Below are 19,051 nucleotides of genomic sequence, written 5' to 3'. Positions count from 1 at the left end.
TGACTTGTAGCAAAAAATGTTCTGATACATAAGTAATCTAAATCAAATTGTCTACATTAAATATTCTATACACTTTTTCGCTAGGTTCAATATTTAAAAAAATATTTAAGGTGGAAAGTTAATTATGATCAATTGTCAATAGTTTTTATAAATAACTCGTAAACGGTGGCTTGTACAAAAAAATGTTCTGATACATAAGTAATCTACATAAAATTTTCTACATTAAGTATTCTGTACAGTTTTTCGCTAGGATCAATCTTCTTCTTCTTCAAACTAGCGTTTTAGCTAGCGTCCGGTCTTCAGCATCCTCTGGTATGAGATTGTTCTCTTCCATGTCCGTTATCACGACGTCTAGCCAGCGCTTCTTAAGCCTACTACGGCCGCGTGATCTAGGGCCTTGGACAGTGAGGTTAAGGCATCTATTTCCGACGTAATCCACCGGTCTACGGCGTATATGGCCATACCATCGGAGGCGACTTTCCTGCAGCTTATCCACTACGTCACGGATTCCGAGGCTGCCACGGATGTGTTCGTTACGTATGCAATCTAGTCGCGTAACGCCACACATCCATCGCAACATCTTCATCTCCGTGACGTGAAGCTGCTGGACATGCCTTCCGAGGATAGGCCAGGTCTCGCTACCATATAGTTGGTATTTGTAATATGGGCCTTGTTGCCTGAATTAAATATCTAAATAAATAAATAAAGACTGGTCGGATGATGCTCTTGTACACAAGGCCCTTTAGCTTCACTGGTATCCTGGGGTCGAAGAGGACACCGGTTACTTCTCGCCATTTTGCCCAAGCAGCGCTAATTCAGGCTTGGACGTCGTGATCGATTTCACCCGATTGGTGCAGCATGAACCCAAGGTATTTTAATTTATTCGTTTTCACGACAAATTCGTCTCCTACCTTTATGGGGTCAGGGTCCGTGCCGCCACATGCCATGTACTCGGTCTTCGCAACATTTAGTTTTAGACCGTCGTTTTCTAGCACACCCTTCCATTGGTTCATTTTATGCTCCAGTTTCTGTTTGTCCTCATCTGTAAGAGCAATGTCCTCAGCGTACATGATAAGCCATGGAGATGGTTCGTGGACTTTCGCTGAAACTGTTGTCTAGCACTACGCTGAACAGAAAAGGACTCAGGGCTGAGCCTTGGTGAACACCAACTGTGATCGGGAATGGGTGAGTAGAGTATCGCCAACGGTGGTCCTTACTATGGATTCCGAGTTGTGGTACATGTCTCGAATCATGTCAACATAGGTTTGTGGCACATTCTTCTCCTTCAAAGCCCACCAGATTACCTGGCACGGTACGCAGTCAAAAGCCTTTTGTAGATTCAGAAAAGCCATATGCAAGGGCTTTTTCTTTTCTCTGTAGGCTTCGACTAGCATTCTTAGGGCAAAAATGGGATCTATAGTGCCACAGTCAGGACGAAACCCATACTGACATTCCGAGACAGTGCACTCTTGCCAGAGCCTTGAGTCGATTACGCGCTCGAAGAGTTTCATGGTGTGACACATGACCTTAATACCGCGGTAGCTTCCACAGTCCTGTACACTACCTTTGCCTTTATAAATTGGTGTTATAATGCTCAATCTATATGAGTTGGGCATCTTGCGTCTGATGAGGATGCGATTAAAAAGGTCGGTAAGTATGATCACACCACGAGGACCTATCGCCTTCCACACTTCAATAGGTATGTCGTCAGGGCCCACGGCCCTTTCGGTTTTTCATGTTGCGAAGGCAATTTTGTACCTCGTCTGGTATAATAGGGGCAACAAGTCCAAGATTAGGGGGCAGTTCCGGAGGAGACACATTTGCGTGTTGCGTGTTCAGTAACTCGTTAAAGTAGCTACGCCACCTCTCGAATAACTTTGCAGTTAGATACTTTGCTGATTTGGCTCCTTCTTATAAATAAATAAATATTATAGGACATTCTTACACAGATTGACTAAGTCCCACAGTAAGCTCAAGAAGGCTTGTACAAATACTTAAATACATAGAAAACACCCATGACTCAGTCACTCATGACTTATGAGTAGGTAGTCTATCTGGGTGGAGTGTAACCCACTCGTGTAGGTTATGAGGTGCTCAGGTTTCTCTTGGAAGAAATTATTCAATTACCTTTATTTACCGACATTTCGACACAGGTTTCACTGGTCATGGTCGCGGCTAACTGATGTCCCATTAAAAAGCAAGTAAATAAGTTAGTTAGTACTGTAAGTTTTAAATATTATATCACTGAAGATAGTCGTCTTTTTTAGATGTGATGTGACCATAACAATTTAGGTTTTTTTTTGTTTTTATTTACGTAGTGGGTGAAATATGCTTCTTTCTCGCGTTCAATGCTTAAGGTAACCAGATTTCTCAGCTGTTTATAATAGTTTTTATGCTTGTCTAAATTAGAATTATGCGCTCTTTTAAATGCTTCATCACGAAGTAACATCATGAATTTGATATTATCAGTTATCCATGGACATATTTCGTCTGCAATACGTTTGCGTCTTAGAGGGCTGTTCTTATCAAATATTGCAAGAAGAAAACGATTAAACATTGAAACCATGTTATTTACATAACTTTCTTCGAGTTTCTTATGCCACGGGGTCCAAACTATATAGGATTCCAGAGTTATTATGTCAATATCTTTTAAGTTTCTAGTCATTAAAAATTATTTTTCTTATGCCACGGGGTCCAAACTATATAGGATTCCAGAGTTATTATGTCAATATCTTTTAAGTTTCTAGTCATTAAAAATTATTTTTAAAGTGTACTACATGTATACAAAAATTGTAAAGTGATTTATTACCTGAGTATTTATGGTAAAAATAACTGATTAAATGGTACTTTAAAGTAAAGAAAATGGACAAAAACTGAAGAAAGGGAGATGATTTTTGAGTGTCCCATGCACACTTTGCATACTTTGGATCCAAATATTATACAGGGTGAAATTTAATTCACTGGCCAAATTGAAACAACCGAAAGAACTCGAAAAAATATTAAACACGTGTTTTTTCTTTTAATACCGCTCAGTACATTTTTTTCGAAATAACTCATCATCAAGTTGTCCTAAAAACCTCGTACGTTATGGTGAACCGACAACTACCCACTACACCCGCTTCTCTCTTATCAGTTAAGGTCATTGACACCCCGCCCCTCCCGCTGTTTGCAATCGCGTCACCAATTATGAACCCTATTGCAGCGAGATTACCTACATAAGTTGCTAATTTTTCCTTTCATATTAACGGGCTTAGAACCGTCAAAATGCAAAGGCAACCCATTTTTAATCTAAAATGTTATTTCTGACTAATGATTATTAACAAAACGTCCGTGGCTTAAAAACAATGAATAAAAACTAGGTCAGGAATCTTTGCATTCAGGCGTATTTAAAAAATTGAATCAACTTACGTACATTTGATAAAAAATCGACGCAATGAACGAAAGTCCCACGAGATGGTACTCTTGGATTCAATCCTTGTCTGCGAAGGCGTGGAACGGATTCCATTTCGTATAATCTTTGTGCACCACGTAAACACTCACTACTTAATAAATAACACCGTACCAATTCGTAATATTCCCGGTTCGAAAACATTTTTTTTAACCTTAGTACGCGCGAGATTATTATTTTAAGGTTGGCGAGTGACGAGTGACTAATCATTTATGCTTACCGTTATGTTTACCGCTAGCGCGGAATGGTTTAGTTTAGACTACCCTCGAAATTGATAAACCTGCCTACCATCGCCAACACTAACTGAGTGGACCCTATTGCAACGATTATAAGGTTTAGTGAAGGTCAGATAAGGGTTTTGCTGGTGTTGTTGTTAAAACCTACTATTAGGTTTGTTTACATTTGTGGTAATAGGGTGACCACGACTCGTGGAAAATATTTAAAAATTGAAAAATAAAAATTAAAAAAAAGTGTACTCTTTTTTTCGCTAAATAGATTCCTTAAGTGTAACCTAGTGCCGGGAATGAATATGGCCAGTGATTTAAATTTCACCCTGTATATCTGGCTCCTTCTAGGCCCGAACCTGGTTGTTGTGTGATAAGATCATACCGCCAAAATCTATTAAAAACCTTATTTTTTAGCACCTAAAGTAAAAATATGCATTAAAGTTTAATTTATTGTTGTCCTTCAATATCGACGTAGTGGAATTTCCACCAACGTCACGGAGTTTTTACCAACTTAGTAGCAAAAATCTACTAATATCATACGGATTTTTACATGATCGTAACATTCGTAACATTATGTTCCTATAATTACCCGGTGTTTAGGTTTTACAAGGCAATTGGGCTCGAAAAAAGCTAGTGTAGGTTGTGCGTCACGATGTGCAGAAATTTGTTTTCCACGACGAACTGAATTAAACTGAAGATAAGGAGTCAATTATTGACTAAATATTTATGAATTACGTTAGATTATTATGTGTTGTATGATATCAAATAATTATAATTAAGAAAATTCATACGATCAGACCGCTATTTCGCTTTATTAACCAACCGGCATGCCTACGTCACATCCAAAACGTTACGTGATGTATTAGTGGAACAAAAAAACGTGACGTATGGAATGAAAATGCACGGTTTACATGCCGTCAGTTTAAGTTGCCAAAATATAGTAGGTAGAGTGATATTAAAAACACACAAATAATTTTATTCTAGCTATATTCTTCTAACTACTCGACCTACTAGTAATTACTTAGCACCAGTGGCGGCTCGACCTAAGAAACGCTAGTGGCAGGCGCAGCTTATGCTTTCGACTGCAGCAGTATTGCAGTACGATAATACTGCTAACTGCAAATGTAAAAAAACTGGGCAGCAACATCTATTTTGATTTTGTAGCAGTAATGCAGTCGGCAGTATTATCGTGCTGCAATACTCCTGCAGTCGAAAGCATAATTACTGCAGGAAATTTCAAAATCTGTTAAGTTAAACTATAACAATAGGTATTAATCATGGACTTATAAGATGGACTGCACTGTCACTTTTTTTGCCATACTAAATTAAACTTTATCACCGAGCTAGAAAGATGTTCGTACCAGACTAGAGAAAACGGTCCACTTGAGATAGAAAAGGTGGGTCGCGGTGTCTCACTCCCACATGTTGCCAATGTTAAAAATATACCATTGTGGTAGTATTCATATCAATATACTACTCAAATTAAATAACTTCTTATATTATTTAAATGCTATATTCAGAGTAAGGTTCTGATATCTTTTAAGAAATTTGTAAATACGTATGATGTCAATATTATTAACTGATTTAACCAAGCACGCGCACAACAAAAAAAAACATTAATTTTGGTGTGGTAGACATTGTAGAAACTTTGAATGTTAATTGGTATCCCTATCGTTATGACATGTTATCAAAACACGTGAATGCAAAATTTCCTAAAAATGGTGAATAAATGTTGCGTTAAAGGTTGTGGGAGTGAAAGAATTTCTAATTGTGGAATATTGTTTCACCAGGAAGCCACAATTATTACATTTTGCGATAAAAATACAAGACAACATTGTCAAACTCATTAGGGTGACCATGATGTCGGCACGATGAGAATCAGTGTTACACAATTCTTATTAGGTACTTAAGTAAGTTTATATAAATAGGTATGTATTTATTTCGGCATGTTTAAATTGGTGAAATGAGAGCCAATACGGAATAAATAATTGCCAAAATTGTAATCCAAAGTCCTTAAACATTACAGACACATTTATGCATTGTTATAAAAATAATAAACACATTGATAATAAAAGAAAAATAGAACTTTATCGTAATTTACTGACTTTTGGGACGATACCAGAAACGTTACTGGGAATTTACCCTCTTTGGAAAATTTACTAGGAACGGCACATCACTAGTTTCTTTACATTTCACGACTCTTCTCTTTTCGCATAGGTGGCCTAGTACCGTGAACACCGAAGTTCGCAAATTACGGGCATCTTTCTCTTTTACTCCTATAAAGGAGTAATTACAGTGACAGAGAAAGATGCTCGCGATTTGCAAACTTCGGTGTCTATGGTCCAGTGACAAGCGTCCTAGTTAAAAACGATAGCAAGCGGGCGTAGCGGACCCACGCGACCCTGAGGCAGTTACGAATTTGCCCTAAGCCCGAGTAGGCCCGGGCCTAGGGCGGCCAGATATTTTGGGCGGCAGTCTATATGATGGGTGCTGAGAAAGGGGGGGCGGCTAGAGCTTGCTATGTAGGGCTTGGGGCCTAAGGCGGCAAAGACTGTATGTAATTCCTCCACTGTCCTGAGAGCCTACCCCGATGCGTCTTTTTCGCACTTGTAAATTCGTACGTAAGTGTGACAGAGAGGCAACACGTCGAACATCGTTCGCAGTAGACCCTCTGGTTCTGTCAGCATATCTGTCTCTCTATATCTCTCACTCATACCTGCGTTCTTGACAGACGTTACGGCGGACCACCGATCTGACCTGACTGACGATCGACCATGTTCGTGGTCCAGTACCTACGTCTACTAGTAACAGCTTTTCTTCTTCCTCAGTTGGTCCCTCAATACTGAGGATCGTGACATCATATCCTTCTGTTGAAGACCAGGTTCCTCCATAGGGTTCTCTTCCTCGCCTCGTGTAGTTTTAATTGCATATGTGCCGTAATGTGAACACACCATTTAGAACAGCTTTTAGAACAACTAAATTAAGTACCTAAGGTTGTGTGAAGCGTTTTACAGAAGAGAAAAAAACTATATCCATCCCTTTTTAGGCGAAAAGACAGTATGATTTCTATTACTAATATAACTTATGCACGATTAAGAAAAGATCCTGGTCAAACTATATATGTATTAAATGTTATCCTAATATCCCACATACATAAGACGTATGGTCACCCTAATTAGAGAGAGATACAACGGCCCACCTTGACTATCTCATGTGGACACACTTTTTGGCCAATGTCCGCCATCCAGTTAACTTTCTACGTCCGTGGTATTAATTACTAAATTATTTAATTTAGTACAACATTAAGTAGGTATTAAATTAAGTAGCTATTTTCCGCACATGTAAACCCTTCATGTAGTTCCTAAACGCGATATTATGGTTCATAACGTTACTTTGTCCTACTGTGGCTGTGATTGATTTTATTAGAATTTATATTAATTTTTAGGATAATTGATACTGATTTCGATCTCATTTGCAAGAATAATATATGATAATTATTAAAAAGAACTTTTTATAATGCCTTTACCTTACGTTTTTTATAACAAAATGATTGCAAAGCAACAATTAAAACGAAAAATGTGACGTATTGGAAAGACTTCTTTAAATAACTTTATTGTAATACTTAGTATTGCAGTTGTTATTAGTTTTTAGAAAATTAATATTGTTTTGTATTTCAATAAATAAAAATTGGTTCACTTAAAACACTCCGATCTTCACTTAAAACCTGCCTAAAACTTGTAACGTAATGGATCGTCACATTCGCTGTCATTCAGTTTAAAGTGATTTATTAGGAATATAAATAATTTATATAGAAAGAAAGTAACATTTTCATAAAAAATATAAATAGTAGATTTAATTCAACCCATTTTTAGTCAAAAAAAAATTTTTTTTGGTGTGTGGAATTCCATTACGCGACGGACTCTAATTCTAAAAACGCCCCCCTATTATACCAGACGAGGTACAAAATTGCCTTCGCAACATGAAAAACCGAAAGGGCCGTGGGCCCTGACGACATACCTATTGAAGTGTGGAAGGCGATAGGTCCTCGTGGTGTGATCATACTTACCGACCTTTTTAATCGCATCCTCATCAGACGCAAGATGCCCAACTCATATAGATTGAGCATTATAACACCAATTTATAAAGGCAAAGGTAGTGTACAGGACTGTGGAAGCTACCGCGGTATTAAGGTCATGTGTCACACCATGAAACTCTTCGAGCGCGTAATCGACTCAAGGCTCTGGCAAGAGTGCACTGTCTCGGAATGTCAGTATGGGTTTCGTCCTGACTGTGGCACTATAGATCCCATTTTTGCCCTAAGAATGCTAGTCGAAGCCTACAGAGAAAAGAAAAAGCCCTTGCATATGGCTTTTCTGAATCTACAAAAGGCTTTTGACTGCGTACCGTGCCAGGTAATCTGGTGGGCTTTGAAGGAGAAGAATGTGCCACAAACCTATGTTGACATGATTCGAGACATGTACCACAACTCGGAATCCATAGTAAGGACCACCGTTGGCGATACTCTACTCACCCATTCCCGATCACAGTTGGTGTTCACCAAGGCTCAGCCCTGAGTCCTTTTCTGTTCAGCGTAGTTTCAGCGAAAGTCCACGAACCATCTCCATGGCTTATCATGTACGCTGACGACATTGCACTTACAGATGAGGACAAACAGAAACTGGAGCATAAAATGAACCAATGGAAGGGTGTGCTAGAAAACGACGGTCTAAAACTAAATGTTGCGAAGACCGAGTACATGGCATGTGGCGGCACGGACCCTGACCCCATAAAGGTAGGAGACGAATTTGTCGTGAAAACGAATAAATTAAAATACCTTGGGTTCATGCTGCACCAATCGGGTGAAATCGATCACGACGTCCAAGCCTGAATTAGCGCTGCTTGGGCAAAATGGCGAGAAGTAACCGGTGTCCTCTTCGACCCCAGGATACCAGTGAAGCTAAAGGGCCTTGTGTACAAGAGCATCATCCGACCAGTCTTTATTTATTTATTTAGATATTTAATTCAGGCAACAAGGCCCATATTACAAATACCAACTATATGGTAGCGAGACCTGGCCTATCCTCGGAAGGCATGTCCAGCAGCTTCACGTCACGGAGATGAAGATGTTGCGATGGATGTGTGGCGTTACGCGACTAGATTGCATACGTAACGAACACATCCGTGGCAGCCTCGGAATCCGTGACGTAGTGGATAAGCTGCAGGAAAGTCGCCTCCGATGGTATGGCCATATACGCCGTAGACCGGTGGATTACGTCGGAAATAGATGCCTTAACCTCACTGTCCAAGGCCCTAGATCACGCGGCCGTAGTAGGCTTAAGAAGCGCTGGCTAGACGTCGTGATAACGGACATGGAAGAGAACAATCTCATACCAGAGGATGCTGAAGACTGGACGCTAGCTAAAACGCTAGGTTGAAGAAGAAGAAGATTGATCCTAGCGAAAAACTGTACAGAATACTTAATGTAGAAAATTTTATGTAGATTACTTATGTATCAGAACATTTTTTTGTACAAGCCACCGTTTACGAGTTATTTATAAAAACTATTGACAATTGATCATAATTAACTTTCCACCTTAAATATTTTTTTAAATATTGAACCTAGCGAAAAAGTGTATAGAATATTTAATGTAGACAATTTGATGTAGATTACTTATGTATCAGAACATTTTTTGCTACAAGTCACCGTATACGAGTTATTTATAAAAAAAACTACAAAGGGACATTAAACCCAATGACTGATCAGTTCATCAGTGTCACATAACATAAATTGACCTCCGCATTGGATAGACAGCAACATTGAATGATTCAGTAATCAAAGAAACTTAATTGCTGAATTGGAAATCAAAATAACTAAAAAGGGCCAGAATCTCCAATTTTCTACTACTACGTTTTGTGCTCATCGATGTTAGTGTCGTAAGCGCCATCGACAATAAGGTCCCTTTTCATAGATAATACCACAAATACGTTTCACTAAACGATTTTATCTTATAAATGGATTGTACGAGTATATACTAGAGTTGCACCGGATATCCGGTTAGTATCCGGTATCCGGCCATTATTTTACTATCCGGCCAGATGGGTACCGTATAGTGACCTACTTTCCGGCCGGATACCGGATAGTAACATTGCTTGATTTCGGAGTAAAAAAATTGGATTTAAGAAACAGGCACGGTCATAATCGTACTTGTTTATTATTTTAAAACAATTTAATCATTCCACTGACTTGCACGCGCACTCATTTCGAATCTAGAAATGTGTCCGCGCGTACGTTTACTAGGAAACAGGTTAAACCTGTAGAATGCGCGCCTGAAAAACCGAAATGAAGGTATAGTTCCGCTGGCCGAATATTCGGCGGCCGGATACCGGATATTCGGCCGATGGTCAGGCCGAATATCCGGTATCCGGTATCCAGCCAAACAACTATCCGTTGCATCTCTAGTATATATCTACGTTTTGTTTCAAAATATAACGAAATGAAACAAACAAAATATATTAAAATTCCTTCGATGTATTAAGCGCCACTTGCACTATTCACTAACCCGGGGTTAACAAGTTAAACCTTAGTTACTATGTACTTACCAGTACAATTTGATACTGGGTTAGCGGTTAAGATCGGTTTTCCTAGGATAGCGGTGCCGTCATATAGCGGCCGTCTCCATACTAAATAATACGGCTAAATATTGATGTCGCAGTATTTCTATGGAGACGGCCGCTATATGACGGCACAGCTATCCTAGGAAACTAGAGCGTTAGCGGCCCTAAGCGTTATAGGTTCCTACCATGGCCTCTCGAGGTTACATTTGTTACCTGATATACCCCCGTAGTTGTTTTTGTACGGCGCGGAGCTTGTCCAAGAGAGTCGTCGTTTGGTCGAAGTAAGAGATGGCCTCAGTCAGGTTCCCAGTCTGGAGACTGTTGTCCACGATTAACTGGTTCCTGGGCAAAATGTTTTGTATTAATTAGTATAATTTCTTATTTAAGAATTCTGCCTGTCCTAACCTACGGTGCTAAAAGACCAAATTGAAGGTTTGCCAAATAGCTATGGAGCGCAGCATGCTGGGAGTAAAAGGGATTGACCGAACCCGTAACTCTACGCTGCGGTCAAAAACGCGCATTACTGATGTGATATTGGAACTAAGACCGCCAAGCTGAAATAGGTCTGGGCAGGCCATGTCTGCTGCATGCACCCACAGAGGTGGGCCGAAATAGCCACGGGTGCCGCAAGACGGGCGAGAATCTGGTTCAGTCCCGGTTCAGTCCCGGTTCAGTTCAGTTGGTCAAGCCCGAACAGGCGGGACGACCTGGACGCATATCTCAACAACTGGTCGGAGATTGCTCAAGACCGAGTCGAATGGAAATCGAGGGGGGGGACCTTTGCCCAGCAGTGGGACACCATAATATGCTACTAATAAAATGATAATGCCTGCTGAGACTCATGGGTGTCTATTGTTGCACCTGTGAACGGGTTCCAGCTGGCGTTCTACCATGACATTAATGCTCTTCAAAGGGCCTCTACGTGTTGGATCTGATATCCTCACGCAAGCCTATCAAAAGACCGGGATTTATAGGCCCGTGAAAACCAAAATGGAGTCACAAATGATAAAATAAAAAAACCGGACAAGTGCGAGTCGGACTCGCCCACCGAGGCTTCCGTACTTTTTAGTATTTGTTGTTATAGCGGCAACGAAATACATCATCTGTGAAAATTTCAACTGTCTGACAGACGAACGGACGGATGGACGGACAGCGGAGTCTTAGTAATAGGGTCCCGTTTTACCCTTTGGGTACGGAACCCTAAAAAACAAAAAATGAATCTTAGAGAAAATAGAAATTAATAAAATATTTGTGTTTAAACACACTTACTTCTTTTCCAACTCCTTGTACTCCGGACTGTCTTCTTTGATGTCCACATGCAGTGGTATGAGCGAAGGCACGTAGTTCAAGGTGTTGTCCAATAGATCTCTCCCAAGGACCAGGTGTGCTATGAATCTGTACAATCGAATTCAGAAGAATTGAACTGAAGTGACTGTATTGAACGATTAATTATTTACTTTTCGGTAAAGGAAAACATCGTGAGGAGACCGGACTAATCCCTATAAGGCCTAGTTTCCCCTCTGGGTTGGAAGGTTAGATGGCAGTCGGTTTCGTAAAAACTAGTGCCTACGTCAATTCCTAGGATTAGTTGTCAAGCAGACCCCAGGCTCCCATGAGCCGTGGAAAAATGCCGGGATAACGCGAGAAAGAAGAAGAAGAAGAACTGAAGTTCATCTGACAAAGGAACGGGTTATAAACGCGGGGTAACTAGGTAATTTAACATTGAAAGCTTTACAAATTTACATTGCAGGGTGGCCCAAAAATTACGTTGACAAAGAATATTTCTAGCTTACACATCTTACAAAATGACATTAAAAATTAAACTAAATAGATAGCAAAATTATTAACTAAAACAAAACGTAAGTTTATTATTTTGAAAATATATTAATTTAGCTTTGATACATAAAGACAAACGTTTGTTATTATTGTTATTAAAGTTATCAACAATAATGCCGCAGTAAAAAAAATTTCAACGTATTTTTGCCCCGAGTGTAAAAAGATGCAGAATTGCCTGAAAAGAATATTGTCGTCGGCTACCGACGTAATTATTCGTGATATAAAACAATTCAAAACAGTTTAAATCGCGTAAATATTATAGTTCATTTAAAATACATTCAGACGTTTCGGGCCCATTACATTACTAGCATTACACGTGGCCACGAGTAGACTGAGAAAATTTAAAATATGTAATAATGATAACAAAATTAAGGCCGTATAGGTAGGCCAGACGAGTAAATAAACATTGTTTTATTCCATGAATAATTTTTGCTTAAACATTTTGTTTTATTTAGTACGTTTATGAAAATGTTTTACTTTTTATTTAATATGATTTACTTAGAGCCACTTGCACCATTCACTAACCCAGGGTTAACCGGTTAAATCATAGAGTTACCATGGTTACCAGTACAATTTGATACTGGGTTAACGGTTTAACTGATTAAATCCAGGTTAGTGGAATGGTGCAAGCGGGCCTTAGTAAGGTAGTAGCTAATATAATCTCTTCCCTCAATACCTCTCATCACCTAATGTTATATTCAACGCTCGAGTTCTTGTTGAAGCTACGTCTCAGTGTTGCCATTGCCAACTTGGCATAATTGATGCCAGATCTGGCATATTTTTACTTGCTTTGGCACCAAAATTTTCCATTTAGCATCTGGCATATTTTTTAGCATAATTTAGTCTAAGCCAAGTTTGCACCAACTTGGCAGCAACAATATGCGCCATCGCCTTATGTGGTTCATATTTTCATATGAATTTTGACTTTTGTGGACGGATGGACGTCGACGGACTATATAAAGTTGGTCAAGCAGATCTTGTCAGTAACTAATTTCAAGTTGACATTTTAGCATTTTTTTTAGGTATTTCAAAAAACTTTGGCATAATTTTGGCATAATCTAGACAATAGTCTAGCATTTTTTCCGAGTTGGCAACACTGCTACGTCTTGATTTCAATATTAAGTACTGACATAAATGACATACATTAGGTACGTAACGATATGCGAATATCTTCTAACGAAGTCTATTAAGCCGACCACTGACTAACAGTCCACCGGACGATATCGGCCGGTCAGTTGTTCGGAGCTGTCATATTTTTGTTCTAACTGACAGGCCGATATCGTCCGGCGACCTGTTAGTCAGTGTAGGCTTTATGGCGGTTAATTCCACCCCTTGCAATAAGACAGAATAAATTAGTTTTGAAATATAGTTTATCATGTTTTCTATCGATCCTTCTATCGATTCCTAACATTATTTTTTGATTTGGTCGCTTAACTCATTGAGGCGCTGGTGGCCTAGCGGTAAGAGCATGCAACTTTCAATCCGGAGGTCGCGGGTTCAAACTCCAGCTCGTACCAATATTTTTTTCGGAGTTATGTACGAAATATCATTTGTTATTTACCAGTCGCTTTTCGGTAAAAGAAAACATCGTGAGGAAACCGGACTAATCCCAAAAAGGCCTAGTTTCCCCTCTGGGTTGGAAGGTCAGATTGCAGTCGCTTTCGTAAAAACCGTAACCGTAACCGTAACCGTAACCGGTTTCGTAGCCTACGCCATTTCTCGGGATTAGATGATAAGCAAACCCGAGGGATAACGCGAGGAAGTTGATGGTCGCTTAACTCATTATTACATAACGCACTCCAATTATCTGTATTACCTATTTTCAAGAGATCTAATTTAGAATATTGCCTACCTTTCGTGTGCTCTCGGTTGCAATGTACCGCGCCCAAAGTAATTGATTCCCAGAACGGACGCGATGCCTTTGCATTCTATGCTGCGCAGAATGTTCTTGAAGCCAACTAAATATCTAAAACAAAATTGTTGTATCAATAGCTATTCGTTATTTATGAACTAGTTATATATTAATTCATGTAAGTAATTCATTCATTCATTCAGGCGTAAGCTGAAGACACCGTTTTCCACTGAAGGGTTTGAACACTTTTTTTTAGTTTATGACACCTAAATCTGTTTACAAGAGATTTATAATAAGAATTGTATTTGCTTTACCTCCATATGGTACTGCTGTCTGTGTCCTTAATTTCTTTAGTGAGATGGTTGAGCAGCGCCGCGTTAGCGTTGGTGTACCACTCCACTACATCTGTCATATTCATGGACTTTTCCGTGTATATGCTGTCCCTGGGGATTAAACAGTGAGTCATTAATGTTCATCATCATTAAGAGATATTCTCTTGTCGGTGGAGTATCATCCAGTTTTCCCTATCTTGCGCCAGCTCTTAGACTTTTTGATACGACACCTACTTTTTCTTTCACTTGTTCTAAAAAGCTGCGTCGGGGTTTAATTCTACCCTGCTTACGTCCTATCTTATATCTGTCCTTAGGTATTATGATACAAGGTTTTATTTAACTTGTAATACAATATATATGCTCATATATATACAATATATATGAGCGTTCCGACTGAACAACTAGCGACCTTCACCAAGGAGGAGTTTTGGCCGAAGGGTGTCAAGTTCCGGCGGTTCCGCGGCCGGCTCCCTGACACTGCGGGGTTGCGAACTGCATCGCAGCCATAATTTTGTTTTTAGTTTTAAGATATATTTTGTATTAATATGTATGCTAGTTTTAAGGTATTTATCTATGGGCCAATAGTTGCCTGAAAATAAATGTTTTCATTTCATTTCATTTCATATATACAGTGGTACAACTAAAAGAAATTAATAACTAGCTTAAATCTAAAATAGGCCCCTGAGGCATTGTACCAAGGATGCTGGCGGCATTTCCCCGCTGTATCGCAATACTGATACGTTGTGCGAGGTAGCCGCCAGCTCTTCGGTCACCAGTAACGTCAACCAGACGCTTCGCGATTTCTGCGAACAACTTAAGCGCGCTGGGACCCCATGGACCTAGAGTTTCAACTCCAAATGGTACAAAATGGTACTCTCTACCGAGGCTCTTATAATTGTTACGTTTTAGAATTTCGGCGCTTTCCGCCGCCCCGCCCGCTCTTACAGTAGTCCGTTGGAGGTGGGACGGTGCCAGCGTGTCTACACAGGTAGCATCCCACACCAGCATCCGTCCCAAGCTCCAAGGTATTATGATTATGTTCCCCTCCAGGATAGTTTTAAAGAAGTGGACGCGTCGTATTATTAAGTGTGCAATCATTTTTCCGCGTCTATTTTCAATAGTAGGTATTCACGATAGTTCTCCTTTCATTAGTGCTTCTTAGCACTTTCTCATTCGTTACCCTGTCTCTGCAACTAATAAAAGGTGGTCTACGTTAAGTTAATAAAGGCTGGCGATAGTAGCGATGGTAGATACAAAGCATTATCAATAGGTACCATTGGAAGGTGCGTTCACTCTATTTTACTGATAAAACAAAGCAACATTTCCATAACGTTATCGTCCCCATAACACGCCTCAAGATTATATACCTGATTCGTTTTTACGATTGCAGCAATAAATTCACAATAAAATCTGTATTGTCTCTTTTATGAAGGACCTATTCTTGAACATGAATGAGTGTAGGCAAGCGTGCTCGTATACTTTTAATGGGCCTTTTCTTTTTCCAAGTGTGATGAGGCTTAATTGAAATGAGAGTACTTAGCTAAAAGACACTAATAGAAAAACGATCGTTTGATATTGTATGTTTATTCTTAGTCATCAACTTAACGTCTTTGGTCTGTATCTTTAGGTATTTTAATAAAAGTAAACAAAATCTACCCTCAAATGGCTCCTTAAGCCAGTTGACATTACATGATCAAATAATGTAGGCTAAAGTCAGGTCGTTCAGTGACAGATCCAGGTGCTTTTGTATTTGGTTGGTTAACCAATAAATGTTATAACTACCCGAAAATGTGCAAATTGTTTGTTTACTTTCATTTAAATACCTTAAGATACAGAGTATAGTTGTGGCTTTTAAAATGTAATACTTTTGCTTAATGCTTTTGGATTAAACCTTTGACTACCATAGGCGTCAACTGATGCGCGGCTATAGCCCAATATCAACCTTCGTGCATTCGGACAAGGTCGATAACGCGCGGCACATGATAGGGTGGTGTTCAAAGAGTTGACAAAGGCAAAGGACTACTTAACACATGTAAGTGTAAAACATAATTATTTCATTTAAGTCGCTACGCACATCAGAACAACAGAGGCTATCTCTGTATCTGCTCGGATCACACCGAGAAATGAGTCCTAGCAAGGACGGACAGAGTCGCATCCTATGTGATTTAAGTCTTAAACCACTCAGCTGTCGTCGCTTAACCAGCGGGCCTATGGTCACGTTTCAGTCACAGAATAAATAATAGACAATAGTACTAGGTACAGAAGACTCACTCTCTAACAAAACGCGTCTATTACGATCAGCACAGATATGGCCGCTAGGTGGCGACAGCGCCACGCGCGGCTTATGGCTTTCCCCAAAATTGGTGTGGAATGTACTTTTAGCTACCTGTACCAAAGCGACGAAATCGCGGAGTGAGCCACGCCTGACCGTGTCCAAGGTGACACCATAAGCCATAAAGTGCGACCATCATAACCCTGCTGAAGTGTATTAGTAAATGCTTTGCCTCTTATGTGTAGGCACAAAACAGATAGGTACAGAAATCAATCTACATACAAAGCGCGCTCGAGCAACGCACACATAGACACTGCTCACGGACACGATATCTCGGACCAGTTGGGACCAGTGCGAGCGCGAGAGCCATCCGCTTGAGACACGCGTCTGTGAACTTTTTTGTGCAATAATGGAGAAACAAAACAAAAAGTTATTATAACTGTACAGTGGACGGTTGTTTAAATTCAACATTAAACGGTGAATTGTCGTTTTTTAAGCTACCAGTGGTTTCAGAGAGAATGCGTATGCGAATTTATTACATTGTACATGAGAATGCGAATTTATTACACTTAAAAATATAATAATCGTGTATTTCGCCAACCTCGGAATCATCGCAAGATATTTTCTGTGGCAAATTTGTAATATAACAATGACAATGACATTAACATTAAAATACCCATTTGAGTTATTAATGTTATTTATATTTCCATTCTTCCCGTTGCATCCTCAACAATAAATCGAACAACTAAATACGAGATACGATATGATAGATACGAGTGCCACTACCACGATAGTTTTTTGTGCATAAGTCATAGTTCGCAACAATCGCAACCCTAGAGCGACCGCCGAGCGTAGGTATGAAAAGTAAAGTACATACATGTGATTGACTTCTGTACTTATCTATTTTGTGGTGTAGGCGTCTTTACACGCGATGGGATGCTCATAAGGGATTATAAAAATGATAAAAACTATAACAAACGCCAGTATATGACAGGGTGTGTCAGATTATATCCATTAGGGGTATTAAAAAACCCATCAAGTAGCCTTGGTTGGGTCTTTAGCCTTGCATTTGTGGGAGTGGTAGTATAATAGTGGGAAGAAAACGATACAAGGTAGAGTTAAGTTTATATAGTGTGCAGATACATTTAAATAGATAACATATAATATCTTTAATAATCGATTTAAAAAAAAACCACTTCAAAAACAGTTTGAAATTTTAATTACTTTATTTAAAGTCCACCCCCGTACAATCAAAGTTGTTTTGAAACTCTCACTTAAAAACGACAGCAGACATATTCAAGTAACATATGTCTGGTATTAGTATTCTTTGCTAGAAATTGTTACACACATATAGCCACTCACATGATTGGTATTTTTCAGTGACCTCTATTATTATGTAAAAATACGGGTGACAGTTCGCAACTACAGTTGCAATGAATCATATGTGAGTAGATAGATATATATTACTTAAATGTTCAATTGTTCATACCAAGAATTCCCCAAACCGCAATGTCTGAACAATAGGTTTCAAGTGAAATTTATATAAATAGGTACCTAATCACTCTAATCAGTATCTTTTTGTCTGTATGTTCTCATTATTGTTAAGTAGTCTTAAATTAGGGCCCTAACGAAAATCAGCGTATGTGTAGTCCTTTTTTCATCTGTTCGTTTTATAACCTGTTTTATGTAACCACCCATGATGAGACATAAATAAATGTATTCTATTCTAATCATTCCCTTTACATAAAAAGAAGTTTGACTTTTTACCAAAATATCATCATCAATCACGAAACCGCAGCTTTTAGTGCAAAACGCGAAAAGTCTCGAAGGCAATTCCTTTAACCAATGCTTGAACACGTTTTATAGTTGTGCCACTTGTGTCTAAAGCATTGGTTGCAGCCATTGTCCACCGATGTCACTATCATCCACAGAGAAGTTGGTAATAATTTTGTAAATAGGTACCTAACTAAGTTGACGTTTCAATGAATTCTTTAAATGAGTGACGAAGCGCCGAATGCGTAAGTAACTTTCAATGAGATCAGTGAAATTGTACACGAATAGAAAATATTTAATCCATACATCAATGACTATCCGATATATTGTATTATTGTGCTTGGTCTAATGTGCAAGTAGGTACATAAAAAATATAATAAAAACCACATAGAAACAATTCAGCTATGGAAAATCATACCTAAGTACTTAGATTACAGAAAGAAAATAAAAGTATAAGAATGAAGTAAGTAGATTATAGTGAAAGTATCTTTCCAACTTTGATTGAAGATGAGCCAGGACATAAAAGTTTCGACGGACATGATGGATGCACATATTTTCTTAACATTCATTAGAAAAGAAAGTAATTTCTCAAGCTTCCAATCTTCAAACTTGTCTTTTGAAGTACCTAATATTGTCTAATTTAGCATTAGATTAGCTAGGTACCAGTGGCGGCGCGTCAAACATATCCATTTTGCT

The 19,051-nt window shown here is 39.1% G+C and overlaps 1 protein-coding gene across 1 annotated transcript in view; it reads right to left on the bottom strand.

The window, feature by feature from the left end:
• The window catches only part of LOC134670034 (uncharacterized), a 73,345-nt gene that overhangs the window by 10,621 nt on the left and 43,673 nt on the right, over nucleotides 1-19,051 (bottom strand). The window contains exons 5-8 of the mRNA XM_063527702.1: nucleotides 14,293-14,421; nucleotides 13,979-14,092; nucleotides 11,560-11,685; nucleotides 10,504-10,632 (exon numbers count right to left, since the gene is read on the bottom strand). Of these exons, the coding sequence (XP_063383772.1) occupies nucleotides 10,504-10,632; nucleotides 11,560-11,685; nucleotides 13,979-14,092; nucleotides 14,293-14,421 (498 nt within the window). The remainder of the gene's footprint in view (nucleotides 1-10,503; nucleotides 10,633-11,559; nucleotides 11,686-13,978; nucleotides 14,093-14,292; nucleotides 14,422-19,051) is intronic.

This window comes from Cydia fagiglandana, chromosome 13, assembly GCF_963556715.1.
Source record: "Cydia fagiglandana chromosome 13, ilCydFagi1.1, whole genome shotgun sequence".
NCBI classification, from domain to species: domain Eukaryota; kingdom Metazoa; phylum Arthropoda; class Insecta; order Lepidoptera; family Tortricidae; genus Cydia; species Cydia fagiglandana.
This window is presented reverse-complemented; position numbering and strand designations above follow the sequence as displayed.